The sequence below is a fragment of the Poecilia mexicana genome, unplaced genomic scaffold, assembly GCF_051168715.1.
Source record: "Poecilia mexicana isolate PSO_F unplaced genomic scaffold, ASM5116871v1 scaffold_3, whole genome shotgun sequence".
Lineage (NCBI taxonomy): Eukaryota > Metazoa > Chordata > Actinopteri > Cyprinodontiformes > Poeciliidae > Poecilia > Poecilia mexicana.
In genome coordinates, this window is record NW_028263372.1 from 11237299 (window position 1) to 11263188 (window position 25890).

At 40.8% G+C, this 25890-nt stretch overlaps 1 protein-coding gene across 2 annotated transcripts in view; it reads right to left on the reverse strand.

The window, feature by feature from the left end:
- Positions 1 to 25890, reverse strand: part of cd276 (CD276 molecule) — an 83596-nt gene that overhangs the window by 42366 nt on the left and 15340 nt on the right. For both annotated transcript variants that reach the window (XM_088004152.1, XM_088004151.1), the window contains exons 3-4: positions 18613 to 18963; positions 14081 to 14377 (exon numbers count right to left, since the gene is read on the reverse strand). In XM_088004152.1, the coding sequence (XP_087860278.1) occupies positions 14081 to 14377; positions 18613 to 18963 (648 nt within the window). The remainder of the gene's footprint in view (positions 1 to 14080; positions 14378 to 18612; positions 18964 to 25890) is intronic.

Genomic DNA, 25890 nt, shown 5'->3' on the forward strand with positions numbered 1-25890 from the left:
AGTGCTTCTTATCTACAACATCAGATATTTGGAGAACCACTGTAAAATAAATAAATAAATAAATAAAATAAAAATCAAACGTGCAATAGATTATTTTTACACTGTATTTGGTCATCGTTACTTCTTGGTCTACTTGTTCATCTTCTGATTTGTGGGGACCCATTTAACCTTAAGTACTCTGTTAAGTTAACAATTTGTTTATTGGAATATTATAAATTAACCTGTCTGTCACGAGAGGACCCAAATTTGGGTCCTCTCGTGACAGGGGTGTCAAACTCCAGTCCTCAAGGGCCGCTGTCCTGCAACTTTTAGATGTGCCTCTGCTGCACCACACCTGAAAAGAATAATTAGGTCATTAGCAAGGCTCAGGAGAACCGATCTACACAGGGAGGAGGTAATTAAGCCATTTCATTCCACTGTTTTTTACCTGTGGCACATCTAAACACTGCAGGACAGCGGCCCTTCAGGACTGGAGTTTGACACCCCTGTATTGTGAATGACAACCTGTGAACAACAGGTTAAGCTAAGGAGCGACACAGGGTTCAATTTCAGGTCCCGCTCATTTTGATGTACAGAGACACATGTCTGTCAGAGGACATGGCATTCATTTTAACAACTATGTTGATTTGCAGCTCTATATTGCCATGACTCAAGACAAACTGAGTCATCAAGAGGCAGCACAGAAATTTTCAGGGCAAAAACATTGTTAAAGTTTTCCTTTTCTCGCTCACTCCGACACAGAGATTTAATACGATTCTGTAGAATCTATTCCAATAATTGCTGTGATTAATTTTAAGATGTTTTAGAGCTTTTGTGTTATTATTGTTGGTCCAAGATTTAATTTTATCTTGTAGTCTTCCTAAACCCCTCAGGTTTCCTGGAGTCTATTGTAACTAAAGTTAAGGGCTAAAACGGCTTCTCTTATTACATCGCTGACCTTTGAACCCTTCCTAATGATGGTGTTGATGTTTTTAAAAACAAACTAAAAGCATCTCTGCAGTCTGGCTCCCAGTTATTCTTCCAAGTTAGTAATTATATATTTGTATCGTTTTCTTTTCTTATTCATTGGTGTAGAAACTCAGAAATAATTTTTATTCTTTTATTCTTGTCCTGTATAGTTTTTTTTGTTTGTTTGTTTTATGTTTTTTTTGCATTCCATCAGAAATATTGTGATCTCTAACATTTATTTGGCTTTATTAATTTTTAGTTCCTGTTCTAGATGTCTGTCATTTATTCCATGTGTTTCCACACAACACGGCTGCATTTGCATAGTATGTTAAGGTGTGACAAGATTCTTTAAACGGTCTTTGAAATTAGGGTTGATTGACCGTGAAAGTGACGTAATGATGTGAAAAGCAAAACGGCTCATTGCTGTGTTTTTATGGAGCCAGTTAAAAAGAAGGAAAAAAATCCTCCTCTACACTTTGCACACCTTCTGATGTGCAGCCAAGGACTCGAATCATGCCGTCAGTCTGCCAGAACTGACATACAATATCTGTAGGTGGGCACAAAAGCAGGTGGGGGGAAAAAAATCATCACTTAACACCTATTGTTCTCTTTTAGCACGATGTTTTACAGCTTGGTGTTTAGAGTTGCCTGCAAGTTGTTTTCTCACATTTAGACAAAGGGACAGCAATTCCCCAACACAATGCACGTCTGAGACAGTCACAAGACCGCACCCCTATTTAACCACAACGACCGGACAAACAACCTCACATCCACAGCCGGTGTCGCTCCTCATCTGGCGGAGTAAGTGGGTGGAAGCGCCGAGACAGACGCATTATGGATATGACACACTCTTGTGGTGTGGGTCACTGAGCTGTCTGCCACTGAAAGGGGAATTGCTCTTACAGCTGCAACACTCATGCAAAAGGCTGGTGATGAAATTAAACACAGGTGACTATTTTATTAAAGGTAAGTGGAGCAGTTTGTCTGTAATGAGCACTACTTTGTCAGACTCTGGAGGTGTGTGCATGTGCGTGTGTGTGTGTGTGTGTGGGGACAGGCGAAGCTATAAAGTCCAAACCAGCGGGAAGATATTAATCCCTCCTTAAGATTAAAACAGGCTGTGATGCATTCAAACTGGTATCACAAGGAGCACAACCACAGCTCAGCTTAACCAGAGTCGCTACTGTGATATTTGACATCAGGGCTTAAAACTAAGGGCTGTTATGGTGGGCGAGTTTCTTACGTCATATCTCTGCAGGTATTTATGTATTAAGTTGTCAGGTAGAAGGAGGAGAGCCAGCTAATCGCTAAAACCTCCTCAAAACTCCTCTGGCCCAGGAAGACGGCGACGCTCAACTCCCAACCTGCGTTTCCCCGCTTGGCAATCAATTACTGGTTTCTGTGGCTATTACAAAAAAGAGTCACCTATGCTGCGAATAAGGCAAATGTCTCAACACCTCCTAATTAAAACCACATTAAAGCACTGAGCAATGGTCTCTTTGTAGAACCAAGCTCTAATCTGAACTGTTTGCAAGCACAAAACAAAGCAATTTACCGTGTGTGCAAACATCCTTCGCAGGACAATAATTCATAGTGCTATCTGGGGTAGCTTAAACATCAAATGAATGGGCTGAATAATTAAATAACCAAACTTTGAAGGTGTGCCTAGAGGTTCGTTCGAGGCTATCCTCACCATAACCGGAGGAAGCTGCAGCTAATATGATTTCATATTGTGAAGCCAGGACTGATGCCAGACCTCCTGAAACCAATCCCTCTTACAGGATTTAGAGGTAGCCGTGTGAAATGCCTGCTGCAGGACCCTGCTGGTCCTAGTGATAGTCCTCGCTGCAAGTCCAGATCAAAAAAATGAGCCTGATCGGCGACAAAAAGGAGGCTTTTGTGTGTTTACTGGCATTGTAAATACAGTTTCCTGAAAAGGGAGGACAAACAGAGGCAGTTTTCCATTAGTCTGGGAACAGACATAAAGATGTCACAGAGCTGTTTGAGGAACCGCGCAGGGTGAGACCTCGGGAGATTATGCCACAGATGGATTCTCTTTTTGACCTTGTACTCAGGACATGATGACCCAAAATGAGAAGATGATACTCCTAGATGAACTTGTACATGTACAGATGAGTCTGCAGTGAAGAATGCAGAAAATACAAGCCAACACAAACACGCCCATCGGATCGAGCAGACGGGGGAAACTTCCAACTTTTTTTTTAGCATCAGGTTGCAGTTCCTCAGCCGAAAACACAATCCATGCAAAAGAGATCAAATAGATAGAGTAAGAATATTTATTATATTATCACTTTAATTACAAGAGAACTATGTCTTATTTAAAACTTTAAGAGCAACATCTGACTGGAGAAGTGCATCATAGAGGGATTTCTATATCAGAAAGTTAAACTGCGTTTATCTTTAACCGACTAATTTGGAGATAAAGAGCTTTGTCTGATATTAAAATGCATCAAGTTACAAGATTAATGAATGTAATCTACACAGAATACAAGATGTCATAATAAAAACGTTTCCTCTGACATAAATTATTTGAATTCCCTGTTTTTGCCTTCAGCATGTTTGACGTCTTCCCACAATCATAAAATTTGTATTCTGAATTTCAGCATTCATTCTTTGTAAATGTCTGCCTTGAGACGACATTTGTTGTGTATTGGCGCCACATAAGTGAACAGAACTGAGATGAAATCAAATTAAAAATATTAGGCAGACCTCACAAGAAGAGATTTTGCGAAATCCCGGAGAAGTTCTTTGCAAAGTTGCAAAACAGACCGCCGTGCTTATCCCCGCTTCCAGCAGAGGATATTTTTGTCACAATATTTGTCACATATTGTTTAAGAATCTGAATCCATTTAGTTTGGCCTAAACATAACAATAGTCAGAGTTTGACCAAAATGCATGTACACATATCGCCTCATGTAAATTTTGCAGGAGTGCAGAGAGAGGTCTTTGATGCAGCAGATCTGCTCTTGGATCTAAGTTTGAAACAAATGCAAACTCCTTTGCAAATATGTCCCTAAATGTCCAAAAAACATTCTTAATCTTAAGTCAGCTGTGAGCAGTGCCAAGGAAATGACTTTGACACGGAGACGTTGCCAAAAGGCTTTTAGACTCGATGTTGAGATGGACAAATGCATGTGGAATAATCAGAGAGAGTTAATCCCGGCCTGAAAGAGAGGAAGCTCTTCATCTTTTTGACTGTTCTGCTCTATAAGAGCCTTGCAGACCACAAACTGAACACAACTGAATCAAACCCCGCAGTACCTCAGAGCTGCTGGCAAAAATTACAGCGGAACAAAAAAAAAAAAAAACTGGGAATGTGATAAATGGCATTGTTGTGGCCATAATACAAAGATAAAACTTTCTTGTAATGGAAGCTCAGGAAAAGCCACTCAAAACGTTTTAACACCGGTGACACCTACAAGTACCCTCACTTATTAATCCTGATGGGAATTAATGTGCTTACAATGCAGCCATTGCTGCCTGCTTGGGTTTGTTTTAGATGCTCCACATTACTTCATCTGCCTATTTGGTTGTTTTCCTAGCTGGCCTCCTGATAAGACAGAGGCTGCATTCAGCAAGAGAAAGAAGACCTATTTGTTCACCAGGCCCTAATTAATACAGTGCTTAGTTGAGGAAGTTGCCCGCTCGCTGCTCTACTGACAACAGATCCATTTATATTGCTGTTTTCTGTTTCTCTGAAGGCTCTGTTAATTGCATTTAAATTAGTCCTTGTTCAGGGAGAACATGAACCGGCACGGTAACGAGAAGGGGGAAAAAATTAAATAAATAAATAAACTTTGTATCTAAGGCTGTGCAACTGAAGAGCCTCTAAGTTGATAGAAGGCACAAATATGCTTGTAAAATATTGAACGTGTAAATCTCAGTGCGCAAACAGAACAGCGGCGAGCTCTGCCAAACAGTTGCTCAGCATTGTTCTGTTTGGCCCTTTGGCGAGACGGTGCTGCTACAGCAATGTTTTTAAGACATATAAATGTTTAAAACTCTCCTCCAATATCTGCAGTGTCAAGGAGAAAAGAATAATGCGTGCTAAAAATGTTATTAGAGGACTTTGTGGAACTGAGGTCTGACTGAGATTGGAGAGTTTGTCGGCCGAAGAACCAAAGACAGTTGTTGAGGTACAGACAATCCTAGCCGATAACGTCATCCATCACTGGAGTTTCTACTCTTTATCTACTTCTTCTTACTGCGTTCCCAAGGCTTCATCTGCTTTGAATAAACTACCTGGAGAAGAATCAGCTGGCTCCCGTCTTCCTTAACACATAAACACAAAGTTTTCATAACATGACAGCAGCTATTTAGAAGGTAAAGTCACATCAGACTTAAACTCTGACAACATAAGAAGCTAGAAAACTTCTGATACTGGAGAGAGAGAAAAAAATATTATTACACACCTCTGAAATGTTTCTGCAAGACAAAGGTCAATGTTTCTGCGGCAATTAAAGCTGATTTTTTACTTTGATTTACCGAGTGAAGGCTTGTTTAAAATGTATGTGTTCAATGGAAATATCTATTAAAAAGGGGGCTAGAAAGGTGAAATTCTAAAAATAAAGTAATTAACTCCGAGATGACTACACCAGCATATGCACATTCTGGCTCATTGGTAGGAGCTCACAGGGGGGCGTCCAGCTGGGTTTGAGTGTTAAACCGGTAATAACTTTGCTGGACCAGAGGAAGGAAGAGCGTTCGACACGAGCTACAAAAATATTGCAAAAACAATGTTTAAAGCTCTAGAGTTAGACTTAATTTTGGATCTGTTTGATTTCAGACAAACATGAGCTCATCACTTCCTGGTGTTTATTTTTAAATTAAACTACAAAGAACTGCAGTAAAAGCTGATACTTTCTGCAAAATCCATAAACGCCATTTCTGACTTAGCTCTTAAACATAGTAGGTTTTCTTAATATTCCAAAATGGTGTTAATGCCGTGTTACCATGGCATACAATCCTTTGCATGCAGGCTGCTTGGCTTTCACTGCAAATAGTTAAGTAAAGAGGTACATAAAATACCATGTCAGTAGCTGCGCTTCCATTGACCATATAACGGTGCAAATTGGAATTATGAAAATAAATTTGCTTAATGAAAACGTCAATTTAAGAAAACACACATTTTTTTGATGAAAAGCGTGCTAGTAAAACTGCAATGGAAACACTTTTCTCATCACAAAAAAAATCAACAACCGGATGTTACTACAGCCGGAAAAGACAAAGAATATTACACAATGTTACACATGTAAAATACAATTTCATAACACTTAGAATATGTTAGTCAACAATTATTGGATTCCAAGCGGACCTTATTATTATTATTATTATTATTACATACTCTGATGTTGCAATAACATTTTTGATATGTTGTGCAGACTTAGACTTTCTTTTTATTTTAAGGAGGTCTTGTGTTACTAGTGGTCTTTATTCCATCATCCATACCTGGAAGGAAGAGGGGAAGCGAGAGGAAGGAAAGACATGCAGTAAATGGCCTGATCCGGGAATCAAACTCAGAATAGCTCCATTGAGGACTGCACAAGTGAGCCACAAGGTGCCCCTGATTCAATTTTCTATACATTTAGTTACTGCAAAGCATAGGCCAGTTTCCCGTATGAGCCAAAACCTTTATTTAAAGTTATGTTTCAACAACATGAGATACCGGAGAAAGTGCTGGACTGGCAGGAGTTTGTTTGGGGCAAAGAGTAAAGCAGAGCCGCCCCTCCCTCACCAGTTGCTGCTTATTGCTGACGAGCTGGGTAAAAGAAGGCTGAAGCACTTATAAGAAACACAAATTACACTGTCTGGAAATATTTCCAGTCATGAGAAAAACACAATTATGCTATGGAAAGGGATGCCACCCATCATTCCTGTTAAGTTAATGTTGGGGTTTTTGTATTTTTCCAAGACTTTTGGGCAAAACTAGCCTTTATTCACAGTAATCAGCCAGGAAACAGGCAAAGTGAGAAAGACGGGAAGACATGCAGCAGTCTGTGTCAAGGCTAATAGATTTTGTATATATGGCACCTGCTTCTGGTACACCAGCTAAATGTAGCAGGATAGTTAGTTGGCCTAGCCAGAAAGCTTAGCTAAATGTAATTAGTTGGGCAGCTATTACTAGCTTGCCAGTACAAGCTAGGCACTAGTTCCTTAGCTAAATAGTTAGCTGGGCCCAACTAACTAGCCTGCTAATATCAGTTTGGTGTTACTTGTGTTAGCAGGATGGAAAAAATGATTGAACAGTCGAGGTAAAAGGCATTCAAAAGCTAAAATGATTGGTTTTTAATCAGTTTGCTCAAATTTGTGAATCAAGCTAAGATATAAATGAATGATATAATATGACTGTTAACTATATTCAGCAATGTTATAATATCTTGGCAGCAGTATATTTCTTTTTATTCTGAACTGAAGTAATTAGGTCAAGTTGCACATTTTATTTTAAAACTTTGTGTAAATCTACTAAGAGTGATCACATTAGCTTCAACCCGTTCACATCCATGGGAATCTCACAATATAAGGAAATTAGACTGAACTTATATTCCACTTTTCCAATCATTTTGACCACTCAAAGAGCTTTGCACTAGAGCCATTCGCACACACATTTGTACACCAACATGCGGATCAGTAGGCTACTTGGGGTGAAGTGCCTTGCACAGGGGCACATTGACATGTGACAGGAAAGAAGCTGAAATCCAACCTGCAATCTTCTGATCACAAGACAACTACTCTACCCACAGAGCTGCAGTCGCCCAGATTGTTGCAAACTGGCATGACTAATATCCTTGAAAAATGTAATATACAAACATCTGCTCTGCTGCTAAGCGCCACAAATGTGGCCAAGTTGTAGCGGGATTATAGCAAACCACAGAGTGGGATTCAGTAACAGTTCTTCCAGGGAGGGCGGGGTGGTCTTGCTGCTCATCAGCGAGTCTATCTGAAGCCCATCAGGCCATAATATCACAGCTCTGAGCTCAGCAAATGTCGTTGTCTCCATCTTGCTTTCTGTCATCCACTTCTCCTTCTTCTAAACCCCACTCTGTAGCTCCCTCTCTCTATCGCCCCGGCTCATCTCTCTATCTACTTCCCTTCCCCACTCTATCTCCATCCACACACTTTTCACTGTAAATGCTGTGCCAGCAGAGTGATGCTGGGGAAATGGCGCCATCCTCATTGAGAGAAGAAGCAGACGGAGTGGAGGGGGTTGAGAGCGGACAGGGGGGGATTCAGTGACAGGCCCTGAAACCAAAGCCATCAGACAGCTCACTGCAGCATTCACATTGCAGCTGTAGATGAAACGCATTAAAAATTTGAATATAGAAAAAAACGTCCCAAACCCATAGAGTGGAGACCTGGATCTTTAAAGGCTCCCATTGGCCTTTTCTTTTTTCCTCCCTCTTTCTTTTAAAGCAGAGGAAAATGTTCAGAACGGGGTCAGAGCACGAGGCGGTGCATGGCAACGAGACCGGAGGGTGTATAGAAGGGAGGGAATCGGCGTTCAGACACATTGTCCATGCATGCAGACAGGCCACGGTTCATTTGAAGACCGAAGCAGCTCCTTTCCATCACTCAACTCTTCATTAATACCAGCTGTTCCTGTGGGTCTCCCCGCATCCGAGCCTCGCTTCCCTCTGCAAATCTATCAATATCCCAAACACACAAACGCTTCCCATTCCCAGCCGCTGATGAAAACCTGGGCAGCACTCTGCGGTGTGTCTCCACAAATCCGTCTGGAAACTTTGAGTACATGTACTGTGATTATACAGCCAACCAGTTTAACTTGTGGTACTTCTGGAAAAAAAATAAGGGGTGACATTAACTTGGTTGACTTGCCGTTGACTCAACTCGCAGACCACACAGTGCTCCGCTCGGTATGGGTAAAAGGTTCATTTTCTCAGAATTAACCTTGTCAAACTCCTGTTCTGCCTGGGGGAGATTGGTATTAGAATTGTAATTTTTCAATCAGAGATTGGGAAGAGTGTGAAATTTTTAACATGCTTGCTCCCTCTCTACCTGCCCCAGCCTCTCTCTCTCTCTCTCTTTTCCTCCCTCCTTCTTTTTCTTTCTTTCTGAAACTCTCCGGTTTCTCTCAGTTTTTCCTCCTTCTTCCATGGACCCTTCAGAATGTTAAGCAGATTTCATCAACGCACATATTTGGATTCACCGCTGCCGGAGAGCCTGGGAAAGTGTGTTTGTGTGCTCATTTTACAGTGCATACCGCAGACAAATTTGTTTTTACCAACCAAGCAATTCCAGCAGAAGAGTTTTGCTCGGTCAAAATTAATTACAGAAACTGTTAAGCACACACCAGCTGTTGTAAACAAACGCAAACGTGGGTTTATTTCAAACAAGCCCCCCTTGTATCTTGCCACGCGCTATACTATAAATCTTCTGTGTATTTACAAACAGCTTGGGCCATCATCAAGCTGCGCTGTAGCACTCCAGCTGAGAAATGACTCTTATTCATGTGCACCCAGTTGCAGAAAACCACAGTCACCAACGCTTTAATTACAGGTTTTCCCTAGGTTTACTTGTGGATTTGTTTCCTTTGCCGTCCCTTTAAAGAGTCTTTGCTGCATAGCACTTAAGCAGCTTCACTTCTCTCCAGACTTTCACTCTGCTCTCGGTTTTTTTCTTTAGCGGGGTCTGTAGATTTAGTCTGATTTTCTTCATCATTTCGTGTACAAATAGGCCCGTCAGTTTTCTAAGCACTGATTACTTGAGATGGAAAACGCCTTGGTGTCTTTTTTTTTGTTTATTTTTCATTTTGTCAATTTGCTCTCATTCATAGGGAAAGTTTCAACATTTCCTAATAGTTTCACTTTAATGGCAAGAGAGAGAACATCAACAAAGAAACCAAAAGAAAGCCATTCCTTAAAGTGGTATGAATGAAAGTGAAACAAGTATTTGACCCCCTACTGACAAGACAGAATGTCGTCATGTAGCGCAAAGATCGATAATTCAAATCAATTGCAGAAACGCCTGATCACAACTCTTTATGTGACTAAAGTACACCTCTTGACTGGATCAATTTCTTCCACTCCAACCTCTCCAGCACAATGGGCCAAGGATGTCGGGGACAAGATAGTAGATCTGCCAAAGGCTTGAAAGCTGTTGCTTATTAAAACCTGGAAATCCAAGCGAGATTTTTTGATCCGTAACCACACCGGAGGAGCTTCGTAATTACCATGAAGGCAATCACCGAAACACAGCTGGTAAGACACTGCTCTGTAATGTATCATCACCTTGCATTCTTCGGGAATGGAACATATGCATGCCTGTCTAAAACTTTGCAAAACAACGTTTCAATGATTCAGCAAAGGCTTGAGGAAATGTGATGTGGTTGAATGATACCAATGCTGAGCTCCTCCATTTGTAGGAGGAGAAATAATGAGTTTGACTCAGATAGCATCTTCCTGGCAACCAAACAGACGTGGTGGCAACCAAGGGTGTAAATTTATTATTACAATGAATTATTTTTTATCATCATGAGAATCTTGAATTATCAGGATAAGTAGGATGCATAGAAACCTCCAAAAAACTAAATGCATCTTTGAGATTATTTCTTTTTATGTATTCATTTATTTTATGTAGGTTCCATGAGAATGACAAGAACTATTAACAGCTATAACATTTTGTGGTCTTTTTATGTTTGTGGTGTCCTGAAGTAGTCTCTATAATCATCTGTAAGTTGGTCATAGACATATAATCTATTATTAAACAATCTACTACTTTTTATCGTCCCATTTCTCATTTTTGCAATACATAACACAAAATATCGTGATGAACATTGAAGTTCATATCACCCATCCCTAGAGGAGACAGAGTGAACTCAACACAGTGTTTTAAAAAAAACTCTTGGACGAGAATGTTCTTTCCTCATATGAAAGACTAAAGATGAGTTATGATTTCGTCCTTTCAGTCTTACAAAAACATTGTAAGACTGTTCTTACAATGAACAGTCTTACAATGTAAGACAATGTAAGAACATTGTAAGACTGTAAGAACAGTCTTACAATGTAAGACAATGTAAGACAATGTTACCCAGTCTTACAAGAACATTGTAAGACTGGGTAACAAAGAGGTGGCTAAAGAAGAAATAAATTAGTCATGTCAATAAGCAACAATACGCCTAAAGTTTCTGAAAAGATTAACTGATCAAAATTCATCCTAAGGTGTGTAAAACACCAGAAAGTCAGAAATATTTTATGCTTGCCAAAGAAAAAAAGAAAAAAAAGTCGTCTGCCCAGTTTTAAGACATGTTTTGTTTGGGGATCAAACTCTTCTTTCACTCAGTGACTTAATATCTTTTATTTTGTGAACGAGGCTTTTGCTGGATTGTTTCTTGAAATTTTGTGTTACCACACTGAAATTAAGCTGCAAATAGACACAACAGCTAATAATGCACCAGTCAATCAGCTAGAGATTAGGCTCAGCAAATCTTCCTGCAATCAGCTCTGATTTGTGATCAGACACACTGCAATCAGTTTTTTTCCCTATAAAAATGCATCAAACTAAGAATTTGCACCATTTTGTTGACAGATTTCTATGAACACAACAGTCGACAGCATGCGCAATATTTTTATGCACTGGTTTGAAGCTCAGTAACTCTCAGATAATGATTATGGACACATCCATTGATACATGAATAGGGATAAAATTGAAATCCTTTATTTTTGGGATGGATTCAACAATACAGACTCTATTAAGGAACATGCAGCACATTCCTCTTGTATTCCTTGGATTAAAAAAAATCTGAACCAGTCAAATTTGGAATCAGTCTGTCAGATTGAAAGAATTGGTGCCTGTCAAATTACAACTACATAAAATATTAACACCTTCTGCTTCTGAATCCAGAGAAAGAGTAAAGCCCAAAACTCTTAGGATATGATTTGTGATGTTTAATTTTATTTTTTTTTTAATTTCAAGAATAAATCAGTCAGAGGAATAAGAGGCCCGTGACACTCAGGCTAAAGGTAATGACATTAATTTCCTATGAGCAGCAGCAGTAATATATTTGAATGAGTATCTGTGTCCTTTGATGCCACTCCAGCGTGTCCCTTGGCTGTCGTTCCAAAAAATAAATGAGCAACATTCCTGCTGACCATTTTAGACCCTTTTAAGCTTATGCCATGATTGTTTGTTGTATTTTAAGACCCTGAATCGTATCTCTGCTCACCACTGGTGTCTTCTACATCCATGCCAAGGAACCAAACCTGGACAGGCGAAATGTTTAGCTTGACATGCTTACAATCTCTGTGCTAATCATGCAATGAAAACCAGCACAAATGCAAAGTGACCTAAATCATTTATGTGATGGCAGGTACTTTAATGGGTTCATTTTGATTAATTAATTAATTAATTAGATAGATAAAAATTTTAATGCATTTACTCACATTTCTGTTCTGGCCAGAACCTTTGTATTTGTGTGTTTCTGGTAGGCCTGTAAATTTTATGCACAGACAACATCCACAAACAACAACAATGGACAACAAATCTGCTTCTCTTGACCCACATGGGGTTTATTTTTGCTTTTTAGAAAGAAGCAGCCTGATGGGATACTGGAAAAGACTGTTGTGTGCAAGTTGTGCTAAAAGTTGTTGGCCTATCACTGAACCAATTCTAGCCTGAAATACCATCTCATTGCCAAACATACTCCAGCAAGCACAGACGTCCCCAACGCTAATGTCAACGCCATACTTCATATTTCCAAAGAAGTATTTTTTGAAATAAATTTCATGAATGATCAGTGGTATAATAGGAATGGATATTACAGCACTTTGCATCGATTTGATGGTTGAATAACCTAAATAACAGATTAGAAACAATAAATGTCTGTCAATTTATGCAACAATTTATCTGGCCTTTCAACTGGAAATGTTGCTTAGTTGATATATAGTTTTTGAATAAAATGCAATTAACTGAGATTAATGAATTACACACCCTGTAATTCAGTTGATTAAAAATTTTAAATAGAGTCCTGTCACTAATTTATTTATGTGACTTACTCAAAAATTTTACAAATGAGCCATCCAAATGAATGAGAGGCGCAGCAGAGGAACTAAATGATAGACTACAACCAAACCTGTAGAAGAGCATCAATCTCATAAAAAATGGAGAAACCAAAGGTACCCACAGCAGCACACTACCAAGACAGCTTCTCCAGTTATATTTGTATTGTCATTGTGTGCTTAATACTTCCCCACCTCCTCATTGGTCCTTCTGACTGGCTATCTGTCCTGTTTTGAGGGCAAGCAAACTGTTAGAAAGGCCACCTTCACTCAGCCGTCCAGTCCTGCCAATCGGCCGTCCTGTTTCCAGACAGCACAGTCATTTCCCAGCCCAGTGGAGCAGCACTCCCTGACCTCTGCCTTGACCTCCATCTCAACAGGCCGAGCACCAGCACCAGCTGCAGACCAGAGAGCCAGCTTGGGCCACCTCTTCTTATTTATGAGCCATTTCACACAGTGCTGCTCCCATTAGAGACCCAGCCCTAGCCCACCCTTACATGGCATTCTCGTCACATTTAACACAGAGAATACACCAGCAGGGCCAGGGAGACACGGCTGGGTGGTGCTTTGAGGTGAGGCTGAAAAGACCATTAAAATCATCACATCACTGCTGTCACAAGTAGAGTGTAAGTGATTTGAGAAAGGTAAACATGTGAAACCAGTCTACGGTTGACAGGGTACTTCCTGTAGAGAACATCTAGAGAACCAGTCACTTCCTTTTTGCACATGAGTTCATTATACTGCTAAGTCTTTTGAAGTTTCTGATAAACAGCAACTTGACTACACTTAGAGAAAATATCCCCCACTGATCTAACTTAACCATGCAAAAGAACTGACAGGTAAAGCTTTCTGGAGTGCAAGAAAAATTTTCTTTATTTCCCAGTGGTTTCATTGCAGCTTCAAAAAATACACTCCACAGTGTTAAAACTCCACAGCGGGAAAACTCGGCAGAAAGACTGGTTCACAAAAGTATACAACATTTTAATGAGAAACTCTGGAGATGCTCCACTGGAAACAAGACTGGTCTGTAGATTGTGCAGTGATGAAATTCAAACACGCACACAAGCCAGCACAGAGTAGCTGAGAAAACCCTCACCCACCTGTGACTGTGACAAAGATGGAGCGTTCTTCACTAAGCAGCGGGTTGATCAGTCTGCAGCTGAAGGAGCTGTTGGGCTCCAGCACGACGGTCAGCACACTGGTCATGGTGAACAGCCCTTGTTCATTGGCCACCACTGAAGTTGTGATGTTGTCCGTCAGGTTGCGTCCGCTTCCGTCCTGCCATATGACATCGGCCTTGGGATACCCACCATAGGCCACACAGGTCAGGGCCACCTCGTCCCCAGGCCGCAGGTTGGATTCAGGCTCCAACGTGACCTCAGGCTTGGTGTAAGGAGCTGCAGGAGGAGAGCAGAAAGAAGAGCTAACAGTTAGCCGGCTAATGATATACGGTAAGTAGATCTGGTGACAGGTTTATCTGAGGTAAGAAGACATCAGGACCCCTAAGGTGTGTCATGAGCATCGTTTCTTGCCATAAGCAGACACTGAATTTGTCATTAGTTAAGTGCACCTAGACAGTAGGTGACTGAACTTTGAAATAGATAGCTCTATTGGTACTGGTGACAACTACTGAAAGAGTTGTCACTCTTGTGATTAGAAATCAATTATTGATGCAATATGACCCAAGATTTTTTCATCAGCACCTTCATCTAAATTCTTCTTAGTGTCATTACTGCATTCCTTTATAAATCATAAATCAAATAAACAAACAAAATAAAAGCGCTTAGCTAGACAAAAGTCCGTGACCATAGATCCTTGTAGTGATCTTGTGATGATGAATCCAAAGAACAATCCATCGTCCCAACGACAGACGACAGCTGCAATGAATATAATAATTAGCTTTGCCTTTTCTGAATTAGGGGAAAACTTCACTAGCACTCGCTTAACGGTCCTCTCCCTGCCAGCATGCCTAGGTGGGCCCCATGTGGGGAAAAGGAGGGCAGACCATATGGGTCCCATATGGGTTTGTCCGCGGGTTCCACCATGGCCCCACATGGGTTTGCCCATGTAGGGCCAGAGCCCACATGGGCCCTACATGGGCCCTCTATATGGTGGCCCACATGGGTTTGTCCATTTATGGCCCATTTAGGGCCCATGTAGGGCCCATGTGGGCTGTGGCCCTACATGGGCAAACCAATGTGGGGCCATCGTGGAACCCGCGGACAAACCCATATGGGACCCATATATCAGCCCTCCTTTCCCCCACATGGGTCCCACCAAGGCACATTGGCAACAACCAGCTTGTTTTCCTCCACCTATAGATAAAAACATGTAAAATAGTTTCTCCTGTGTGCTGTATGACACGTTTTCATTGTAGTTGTACCGCATCTGTGTGGTCATCTTCTCTTTAGCGAACGTACTGGATGTGCTTCTTAATCGGCCACCTCCTTGTGTCTTTATGTGTCTGGGTGCCACACTTGCGTGACATTTGTAAAATGATTATCAGCCATGTTCACATCACAATGTGTCCAAAAACAGAATATTACGCATACAATTCTACTAGAGGTGTGGGCAAGACAACAATGTTGACCCTGCTGAGTGTTGCACCCCAACTCCTTTGGCTGTGGTTCAACTGTGAAAGTTCATGTTTGTGGGACAGAACTGCTTGAGGCAGCTTAGAGAAGGGTTTCTTTTTGCACATCTCTGATGTATCGGTTTTATGAAACAGTCTACTGAGACAAAAGGACAGCAGAAACGCCGACTCAGTGTTCTTCTTTTCGGGTTGTCTGCAGTGAGTTTCACCCTCAAAATTGCCTGATATGTTTCCAATTAAGTTCCTAATTATATTTAAGGAGCTTAGTGTATCAGACAACCTCAGATCCTACAGACAGAGACATCCTCTACATGTAGCAGTAATACCATGCTGCTTTACTCCAAAGATGCTCCCTCTGGAGAACCGAGCCAACTCCCTGAGAGGGATTTGGCCCTCTAGAGGTGGTGACACATAGCAGAAGCAAAAAAAGAGGGCTGGCAGTCCCTGGGAGAACACTAAATGGATAGCTCATGTGGAATCTGAGACTGCACAGCCCATGGCACCAAAAATGTAGAAGGAAGGAGGTGAAAGATCTTTTGTCAGACTTGGAGAGAAAAACACCTTTTTACAACCCCGAAAGGTAAAACACAAGTAAAAAAGGAAGAAAGGAAGAGACAATCATGGCACAGCAAAGCAAAGGCTGAAGGAGCTGAAGTTGAGATTAAATAAGTTTGTCTTTACTGCTTTTTAAAAAGTGGGGCTCTCAACACCGAGACAGAATGAGCACCGACTCCAGCTGTGCATTTGACTTACAGATTTCCATCAAGGCCCGCTTTCATTTTCTTTCAGCACAGCGTGAAGGAAGTTTGCAGTACTAAGCGCAAATGCGGCCCAAAAATAGAACATCTAATAATGCGCACCATAAAATCAAACCAATTTGTCACTGCAGGACACACTGACAGATCAAAAAATGTTAGCTATCAACACCTCCCAATACACATCCTTCCTGGGAGGATCTGAAGCAATCTCACAACAGATATAGAAATGTGAGAAGGAAGGGAAGGCACACAATATCATTATAAATAAATAAAAGGCTCTCAGCTGTGAAGAGGGGCAATGTGGTCTCACAGGACGGAAGATGTTAGTGATGGTTGATTGACCGTGACAACAGCTAATAATCAAAGTCAGCACATATTGACCATGACAAGGACCACAATCAGCGCGTATTGACAAAAAAACAATCCTCGGCAGCCCAGAGGAAGCTGTTTATTACCTGTTTACATCTTGTGGGAAGAAATTATCCTAAATCAACTGTGCCATAAGTGTGTGTGTGTCTGAGAAGGCACAATAAGCAGTGATCTCTTAAAAATGTATTGTTTTGTTTGTTTAGTGAACACGTCTCAGAAACTGTGCCTGCGCTTTATGGGCTGGAAACATCTCGAGGTGCTTCCGATATTTGATTAAAAAGTCTAAATTAATTTAATTTAATATATGTTTCTAATTTTAATTCATTAAAAATAGGTTTTGTTTTTGTAAACACAATCATCCTTATTGGCTTTTGCAAAGTTCATCACCTGAGTTATTCTTGTATCCTGAGATTTAATTAGTTATTTGGGTATTTTACACAGAGCTACAACACCAGTTCATATTGCAGGTTTTTGTGAACGCCTGCCACTTGCACTGGAGATCAAAATTAACAGAATTTCCTAAATGTCAAGATCACTTTGTAGTCATATTCCAAAGTATCCGAAAATGAGAAACGAGCAAAACGTATTTGTTTGCTAAGTTGCACATACTCTGAAGCACCAGGTAAAAATAAAACAAAAAACATCAATGAAAGAAAACTGATTAAAATAAAGAACAGTAGTGCATCTGACTTCCCTGGCATTTATATAAAATTAATAATAAATCATGCATTGTTGGAGGGGAGTTTGGCAAGTCATTTCAGCAGAAGCAGAAAGCATGTTGGCATTCATGGTTGAAAATTACTGCTGAAAAGAGAAGTGATCCAAAGTTTACTTTGGCCCTGAAAGTAATGGTTTTTGGGTCGCAAAGGTAATATTCTGTTTGTGAAAAAGACTAAGCACAAAGTCTAAAGAAACAAGTGAAAGGTGGAGATGGAAGGGTTATTGTTTCAAGAACGTTTCGTGCAAAAGGATCTACATGGCAGAGAAAAACAGTTTGTCACACAGCGAAACAGACAAAGCAGTCCCTTGGAAATGAAAACACTTAAATAATAAGATGGCCAACCAAGACTAGAGATGTGCTGAGCTTATTCAAAGCAAGGACCTGTATACTTTCGACTAATTGTTGACTGTTGTATCCATCAGGAACTTTAGTTGTAATTGTTCTCCATGCCACAGTCATTGCTGCAAAATGAAGATGTTGTTTAGAAACAAAGACCTTGTGAGGCTCTAGTAGCCTTTCTTCACAGTAATCAGACAGAAATTGGCCATTGAGAGAGAGGGAGAGAAGACATGAGGCAAAAACCCCAAGCTGGTGAATCGAACCCCAGATGACCTATTTAATTAGGTTGAAAATGGCTGAAAAATATATCACAATACAAGCGTTTCATATCAGTCGATATCAATAAACATTGATTCTTTTTTTTTAATTTAAACATCTGAAATATTGCTGCCCTGACATTTTCTGTTTTATCCAGTTTTCACTCCATGCCGTTCTTTCTTATTTTTAAGCAGTTTTGAAGCACGGTGGCGAAACGTTAAACTGCTGCTGCTCAAGTTACTCGACAGGTTGTTGCTAGGTAACCAAGGAGCGAGCCACCAACCTTGCATAGAGAGGTTGAGACTTTCTTCTGCCTACGTTCCCCAGAATACTGTGCGGTTTTGGATCGGAGTTCAGTGAAATTATTGAATATTCTATCAGATATATTAGCTATTTACATTGAACACATATTTATAGCGATATATGTTGTAATTGATTTATTGTCCAGCCCTATAACTTTGATATTTTTCTCTTATATTGTCAAGTGTTCAAGAACTGTTCTTACTTTTGATCACCAGTATATTTGTGATCCCACTGCTCCAAAAATGCAGCCCCCATCACCCCGTCTGTCACAGATGTCACAACTCAACTCACCTGCGACCTGCAGCAGCAAGGCAGCGCTGTCGTACTCTTGCACTCTGACAAAGCAGGTATAGCTGCCCTCGTCAGCAACCGCCACCCTTCGTAGTAGGAGTGAAGCGTTGCCCATGGTCAGCTGGGAAGGGAAGAGGCTGGTTCGGTTGGTGTAGCTCTCTGCCTGTTCCGTCAGCTGGTCCTGCCCCATGAAGAACCCATGGACGCTGCGCTTGGTGTCAGTCAGCTGCCAGAACACAGTCACGTCGGACAGGTTAAAGGGACTCGTGTGGTTGAAGGAGCAGTTGAGGGCGACGTCTTTTCCATGCAGCGCCACCACTGGGAGTTCTGGGACTTGCAGTTCCAGCTTAGCTGCAAGAGAAGATGAGGGGCATACATGAGATTTAATCAATAAAATCAATCACACAGACAATCATTTCGTGTACAAAATCATCAACGCATTTTAATTTTCAAGTTCTTCACATTAAAAAGTCTTGACCATCACTTAATATCTAATATCTTTTAGACACTTAAAGCTGAAGTATGTAACTTTTATAAAAAATATTTTCTTACATTTTCGTTGAAACTGTCACTATGTCGTGATAGTATGATGCGAAACAGATAACCTGTGAAAAGAAATTGATCTCCTCTGCTTTCTCCTGGTGCCAACTGGAAACAACCAATCAGAGCCAGAAGGAGGATCTTGGTGTCGACAACCAGGCTTGTGTACACATCACTCATACCCCTCATCGCCTTTGCTCCTTACAGCATCTTCCTGAGAGCAGTGACAGCTTTCCTGAGACAGTAAGTCGTTTCTATGACCTTCTTCCTGGCTCTGGTTGCATTCGTTCATATGGAAGCTCAGAGAGGAGGTGGAAGAGCTCAGTCTTTTCACAGATTATCTATCTCATATTATACCATCACGACATAGTGACAGCTTTAACAAATATACAAAAAAAGGTATAAAAGTAATATACTGCAGCTTTAAGAATTCAAAAATATAAAATAAATAACATTAGAAAATACTACGTGGCCCAGGCAGAGTGTAAACATACAGTATTCACTGAATCACAGCTTTAATTTGGTGTGCACTGTTCAGATGTGACTGACACCTACACACATCTGGAAGCCTTTGAACACAAAATCAGAGCAGCATTTGGAGATGTGCGCTGTGGCTCCTTCAGAAATGCGCCGTCTGTTTGCGCGGCAAAGTAGCATGAAGGGGGTAAGCTGAAATGAGCGTGAGAGGAAAGGAGCGAGGGGATCTGAAAGTAAGCATCAGGACTTTTCTCGCGTTCCTGAAAGCTTTGCCTCCTGGTGATGGCTCAGTGCTGTAAAACTCAGCAACGGAGGCAACATCTGTTTGGCTTTAGTTTAATCTTTAGTTAAATCTAGCAAAAAAATAAAATAAAAAAAAATCTGGGAAAGTGGTGATGGTGCAGGGAGATAAGTGAAGCAAAAGCATTAAATGTGTGATCTTTGTGCTTCCTGACTTGACTTTTTTTTTCCCCTTCTTGTATCCGCACACGTGTGCCAGCGCCCTCATGTGTGCCGTTTGTCTAGACTGGGCCGAGAGCAAAGTCCACACTGCATAATCATTCTGAATTAGTAGCCATCTCAGGCAGGCTAGAGTACATTCATGGTATTCTCAAGAGTCAGCATTCTCCATTGATCCCTGTCTGCTGCTATACAACTTGGAGACACTCATCAGCATCACAGGGGAGAAAAATTCCACTCGGGGGCGGGGGGGCCCTCGGAGCAACGCGCTCTACTTCCTGCTCAGCCTCTCTAATTGTTGTAATCACGGTGGCATTTTAGCCTCCTCACCCCATTTTGAGCTCCGTCTATCACTGCGCCAGTGTCGGCGGTGGACCACGTCGCTGTGAAGGAGATTCAGCTGCAGCAGAGGTGTAAGAATTACTTCCCCCCATTAACAACAAACAGCTCTTTCATCTGAAAGGGTTTCATACAAATGGGTATTGCCAAGTCAAGGCAGACCCCTATATTTAATCACATTCTGCCATTCCCTACTAGGAGGCAACTCTCTCGCTCTCTCTCTCTCTCTCTCTCTGAATCACACCCCTACTGACACCAACCCGTTCGTCTGCGAGAACAGTGCCACCTCATGTCTCACCTCACAAGTGCAGAGAGGAGAATGGAAAAAACGCACAGATGTCGGTACGATGAAGTGTGTGAAGCTCGCAGCATGGGTGCTACGATTCCAAGAGAAGCCTCTCAGTCTGAGAAAAGGATTTCTTTCCATCGAAACATAAAATCAAAAGGTTTAAATAAGAAAACAAATAAAAAAGTAAATCTCTCTCTGAATGGGCTAAAATGACTTGATTTTAGCTTAAATCACAGTGAGTATACCAACAAAGCACCAACTTGAAAAAACAATTCTCTTGACTTAAAAAGTAGAAGCGACATAAGGCTCCCCCCCCCCCACTTCTAAACTGCAATTACAAAAGCTCCTCTGCTGCTGTGGGGGTTATCTCCCCATATTGTGCTCACACTCACTTAGCAGGGCTGCACAATACCAAAAAGTTATCGCAGCAAAGCAAAGCAGATGTAGCAGCATTGTTTCGGCATCGCCTGGGTACGCCGAGTTGGTATTTCCAATGTGTTTTCAAGGGTGGCCCAACGTTTGCTGTGCAAGTGTTTTTTTTTGTTGTTTTTTTTACAGGAGCAGAGGGGTCAGTGACAGCCCTCTTCGAGGCACGCATGTTGAAAGGAGGAGGGGAGAGAGCAATTAAATCACTCCCCGAGCAGCCTGGGATGACTCACACCACTGACTTCATGCACAAAAGGAGGGGTGGGAGAGGGAAATAGAAAAGAGAAGATTGGCGCTGAGCTCACACTTAAAGATAATATCTGGAAACAAGCCAACAAAGAGTGTGATGGAAGCTCACAGTCTAATCCCTCAACCAGCACCAAAGCCATGTCAGAGAGAGGGAGCGATAGAAACTCGTCCTTTTTGGCAAACATCTTGCATTCTCCTCCGTGTTTTCCTCCCCGCTCCTCGAACCGGTGACCCCGTCTTGACTACCTGGGCCTGAGATGATGATGCACCTTTACATACGGATATTTAGCAGATAACCTGGCCTGCACTGGCAAAGCAGCAAATTCAACCCATTTTTCTTATCCAAAAACTGGAATAAAACTAGATCATCCAGTTAGACTACGCATGTATGCTGATGACACAGCTTTATATGTGGCTTTTAAAGCCATCTGTCTGTGTAATTGGAGCCTTTTGCCTGAATGAAAAGTCATATCTCATGTTAAAGGTTAATGCTGTATCAAGTTGTTTTCCTGATCTTTGTCCATTAGTAATGATTGAAGCCAGGAAAAAAAAGGCAAATTATGGAAAAACAAGTCTTCTGGTCCTAGGTAATTGATTATAAACTTTGAAAGTTTCATTGAATTGAGTTTATTTTTCTATACTGGTATAGTATAGCTCTTTTAGTCAGTTTTGTATGTACATTTTGATCATTATGTAATATCTTCATGTGCCCAAACTCGAGCATGGTTTTGTATCTGTTTATTCTTGACAAGTACCTTTATAAAAAAAAATTAAATACGGTGGGAGGTGAAAAGCAATCACACTTTGTTTAATAAAGCGGAAAGCCAAAACAAGATGGAAAACATTATTTCTGTGAGAAAATGAGAGCAAGTGGTGGAAACTCTCCTGCAAAATTACTTGGTCCGATGTGAGAAGACAGATGGAAGACAGAATTATTCAAATTTGATAACAAAATTAAGAGATTTTACAACAATAAATGGAGAGAATGGATTTTTTACTGTCTACTATTATCACTAGTTTTGTTTTTGCTCTATTGAAAAATAAAATCTGATTTTTTTTTAAGAAATCTACTTAAGTCTGTCTCTTTATAATGGAAAGGAATATTTACTTTACTGCTATTCCATCCTAATTTAAATAACTCACCTGACTATAAAGAAATGATTGTCCTTAAAAAAGGTAAGAGGCCCTAAAAAGTATTTCTCTAACACAGTCCGGGACATTTTATGGAGCCCAGGCCTCATTTACTCTAAGTTAGGTGTTGACTTTAATAATGTTGTTCATTCAAATGGGATAAAATATGCAAATGCAAATTATTTTTATGGCAATATTTAAGAGAGTATTTTCTATCTAAGGTACACAGAAAATACTATGCTACCAGAATAAGATAAAGAATATAATTTTTACAGATGCATAATCAAATAAAAACATAATATTGTGTTTAGCCAATGGCCTTCAACAACAGCTTTAGTTGTTCACATGGTAAAATAATAGACCATCCCTGCGTCGTCGCTTCACGTTTACATAAAAACAAAAATGGCAACAACTATAAACTATAGTGTTTTTTCCTCAAAATCCTATCACTAAATTAAAATGACAGGTCAACATTAAAGCCGTCTTAAAGCGAACAGAAGGGAGCAGCAGACTGCGTTGCATGGAGGGCAAGAGACCGGACAGCACAGACGCACAAGCAGAGATCATAGACGTCATGGAAAACGCGCTCGTCAGAGGTGAAACACCACGATCCAAAGCAAATCACAGTGTGCTGTTTTTGATCTGCCAATGTTTACAACAGGCACGTCATGTACAGACACTGAGCGATCAGCTCTGCTCTGGTAACCTAGGAAAAAAGAAACAAAAAAAAACATGTTCTCTCCAAGGATACAAGCAAGAGCCGGAGAGATTAAAGATTACAACACAGGTGGTCTTTAGAGGGGGGCTTGTGGAGAGGCCCGTGGAGTCTTCTCAGGGGTGCAGGTGAGGATCCTACGTCTCCTTCCCTCACCCCAATAAAGAGATGCTCAGAAGCCATAGAGGGCAGGCTGGGAGACGTCAGGCGGTGGGGATTTACACGCTGCACTTTGTGTTTATGGGCCTCAACTCTGTCTGAGTGCCTGCGAGACGTAGACGAGCACTTTCACAGCCGACATGAAATAAACTCATTACAGCCTTTGTGAGTGTTGGCAATGGGTCCCGCTCACCAGCCAGACACGGGCCCAGCTAGAATAAGGCTGCAAGTGATCTTCACACTGCGCTCCACTCGTACTTTCATGGCTACCGACCACCTTGTCAATATCAGCTGCTCTTGCCATCCTGACAGCCTTAGATATGCAAGACGTGGCTGCAGCCGGATTTGCCTCTACAGGGACTTTTCCATTCCGCTCTCTTTCCATGAGATGAGTGTGAAGGCTGACTGTAAGATTGAGAGACAGCGGGGTTTCAAGCAAGACAGCACTTATGTGCAGTCTTTCTTTCTATTAAAGAAAGACTGTGTGCAAGGTAATGCACAAGGCTATTTGCTCAGTAAATGACCTCGCATTAACCTTGGAAATGCAGACATGCAAGTGCACACGCGTGCTCCCTCGTGCATTTATGTTTACAGTATGAGTACACACGTCAGATTACCGGAAGCGGGATTGTAAGTGATTCGACCGTTTCAGTTGTTATTTTATTAGAGATTTTGAACTCTGTTGACAATCAATCCAACCCTGTTGCTCTGTGGTTTATGATGAGCAAGTAGTTTCTGAAGTCAAGGCCTTTAAATTTACTTGGAGTTACTACAGTGTCCATTTAACATTTTTACATTTTGGCACGTTACAAAGATTTTTTTTTTGTACAAACAGTCTAAAAATTATGGCAGGTGTGGATGTTCAGCTCCCTTGAATCGATACTTTTAGAGCCACCTTGCTGGGATTGCAGCAGCCTGTCTTTTGGGTCATTTTTCCACCGTCTTTGCAGATCTGGAAACTGAAATGTTGCCAGTTCTTCTTTGCAAAATAGCTCAATCTCAATCAGATTAGATGAAGAGCATGTTTTTGGATTTAGTCTTTGATTCTCAAAAGCATTTGGGTCTGGACTTTGATTGGACCATTTTAAGCACACAAATGTGTCTTGGTCAAAACCATCCCATTGTAGCTCTAGGTTTAGGATCCTTTTGGAAGGTGAAATGTATCCCTCACCTTTCTAATTTGTAGAAATTCATCCTCATAGTGCAGTTTGTTTGTAAACAAAATGTTCAGCTTTAACTGCGGTAAAATATGGTTAAACAAAACATTGACTTGGAGAGGGCGGCTGAATATGAAGGCATGTCATGTTTGTTTAATGATTCCTAAGTACAAACTACATGGAAATCTGTGGTTCTAATGTAAACAGTAAAAAACGAACAACTTAAGGGGACTTGAATACTTGCATAGCATACACACGCAGAGGGATTCTCAAAGGATTACAGATGTTTGAATTACCTAAACAGCTTTCGCCACTGCATGAACCAAGACATATTTCAAAAGCCTCTCAGCAAGCACACTTCACACTTAATAACATGCAGTGTAAAGGTGCAATTAGCAAGTTTAATAATGGCTACATCCTCTTTTAGTGAGCTAGTTTAAGGACACCGCTGTAGCTGCATAACATACTGGGACATTGGAAACGAAACCAGTAATATTTAATAAGAAGCTACAAAATATAACTTATTTACAGGAAAGTAATTAAAAGTACATCCCACCTGAGCCCAAGTGTGAATGTCTTAAAAGTGCTTTTAATTGGCTTTAAAGAGATCCAATCACTTCCACGAAATCCGACACAAAACAAGCCAGTGTGACAAATGTAATTACAATGTAAAGAAATTTATTTTTTAAATTCTGTTTTATGCTATTTTCCTATTTTTCCGTTTAATAATTTTGATCTCCATTTAGATAAGTGTCTCCAAACTGGAGTCATAAAACCACGTTCCTTCAATGTACTGCAGAAAAAACTTACTTTTAGTCAGATTTCTTTTAAGTGTGAACGAAACCTCTCCTTGGTGTCTGCTCCTTGATGATGGGTCGGTACAAAATATCTTGAAGTAGATGCCAACGTTTCTTACCCAACCAAAACTGCAAAGGCACATAATGGCAAAGAGGCAAAATGATTGGCTGTGGGTAAGGACTCTAGTTCTGCAATTTATACCCCGATTTTGTTCCGACATGTTGCCAATTTGTCTCTTAAAACGGTTTGTGTTACACAAACCGTTTTAATGAACGACATATTGTTCCATCATATCTCCCATGTTTTATACATCTAACTTAACATTGTGTGTACTTTGGTTTTTGGTGAGTGAATAAATATTGGCAAAAAGTCAGGGTTTCCCTCAGTGTATTATCAGCCTGGCGGGTCACCAGGCTTTACTTGGCTAAGAGATTTTAGGGACGTTTTCATGTTTGCCTTTTGTAAGACTGTATAGTTGGTGTTTAGGTATTGTTGATAATGTATCCCAATAACACATAACTACCTAGTGACATTTTAAA